Here is a 1,288-nt window from a genome sequence, read left to right as displayed (position 1 = left end):
GGCTGCCCATGGGGTCACTAAGAGTCGGACACGACTGAGCGACTTCACTTTCACTTTTCACTTTCATGCATTGGAGAAGGAAATGGCAACCCACTCCAGTGTTCTTGCCTGGAGAATCCCAGGAACAGGGGAGCCTGGTGGGCTGTCATCTCTGGGGTCGCACAGAGTCGGACATGACTGAAGCGACTTAGCAGCAACTTTTTATGATACATGGTAACTAGTCTTATTGTGGTGATCATTTCATAATATATAAAAACATTGAATTGCTACGGTGTATGCCTGAAACATATAATGTTACAAGTCAATTATACTTTTTAAAAAGATTTGGGATTATAGGATATGCTATTCCTAATTCTAAAATATGAATACTGTGGAGGGAAGTTCTATATTTGGTCACTAGCTAAATGCCTTTCCAAAACTTGGATTTAAAAGCATATAAAAAGAACCATACTTACCATGCACTTATAATGTGCAGCTGCCTTCTTGGCATTAAATATATGCAGTTTTCCTCTTGCTTGATTTTCTTCCTCCCCTACATGACAAAATCCACATTTAGGCCTGGTGTCACTAGGGCTGCTTCTATGTGGAGACCGATCTCTCTGCAAACATGAAAGAAAAAGAAAAACTTGAAAAAAATCCATAAAAAATATGCTATCAGTACCTCAAGCTTAGTTAACACTTCAAATGATTAACTTTACCTATAAACACAGGTATACTCATGTTGCCACAAAAGTAAGAATCCAACAATTTTCTACTTACATAGGAACTACTTTCCATTTCATCCGTTCCATGAGAGGATGTAGACCTGGTATCTTCCGACAGTCCTTTAAAATTAGTTTTTCGTGGCCTTCCTTTGCGACTTTTCTTTTTACTTTTAGGCGATGAAGGCTCCAGTTCATGTTCATTAAAACTTTCTTCTAAATCAGCTGCTTAAAAATGAACAAAAGCTTTATTCACATGAACCAATTTTAAAATGAGCATTAGTTCATGGGTCCTTAGAATATACGTTTTTCCTCAGAATATCACCTCAAGATATGAGGAGAAGTGGTCTGTGGTATGTTTGATGTAACAGCCTAACATTTCATATAAATGCAATGAAAATCAAATACAAAGAAACAGTTTTATTATAATCATTGTAAATTATTTCCATCAAATATATAATTCTATGCAAATGAGTCTTGTGATCTCGACTGTGCACATAATTCAGTAAACATTTCAAAATACCAATAAGGGAAATTTTAGAGTTAGATCTTGTTGGACTGCCTTGGTGGCGCAGTGGTTAGGAATC

At 36.6% G+C, this 1,288-nt stretch overlaps 1 protein-coding gene across 2 annotated transcripts in view; it reads right to left on the bottom strand.

The window, feature by feature from the left end:
• The window catches only part of PHF6 (PHD finger protein 6), a 20,209-nt gene that overhangs the window by 8,257 nt on the left and 10,664 nt on the right, over nt 1-1,288 (bottom strand). The window contains exons 3-4 of one of the 2 annotated variants that reach the window (XM_010831548.1): nt 760-929; nt 456-599 (exon numbers count right to left, since the gene is read on the bottom strand). In XM_010831548.1, the coding sequence (XP_010829850.1) occupies nt 456-599; nt 760-929 (314 nt within the window). The remainder of the gene's footprint in view (nt 1-455; nt 600-759; nt 930-1,288) is intronic. The other variant, XM_010831555.1, reaches the window with a different exon arrangement.

This window comes from Bison bison, unplaced genomic scaffold, assembly GCF_000754665.1.
Source record: "Bison bison bison isolate TAMUID 2011002044 unplaced genomic scaffold, Bison_UMD1.0 scf7180017860003, whole genome shotgun sequence".
In the NCBI taxonomy this organism is placed as follows: domain Eukaryota; kingdom Metazoa; phylum Chordata; class Mammalia; order Artiodactyla; family Bovidae; genus Bison; species Bison bison.
The sequence above is the reverse complement of the archived record's forward strand: the minus strand, read 5'-3'. Positions and strand labels throughout refer to the sequence as shown.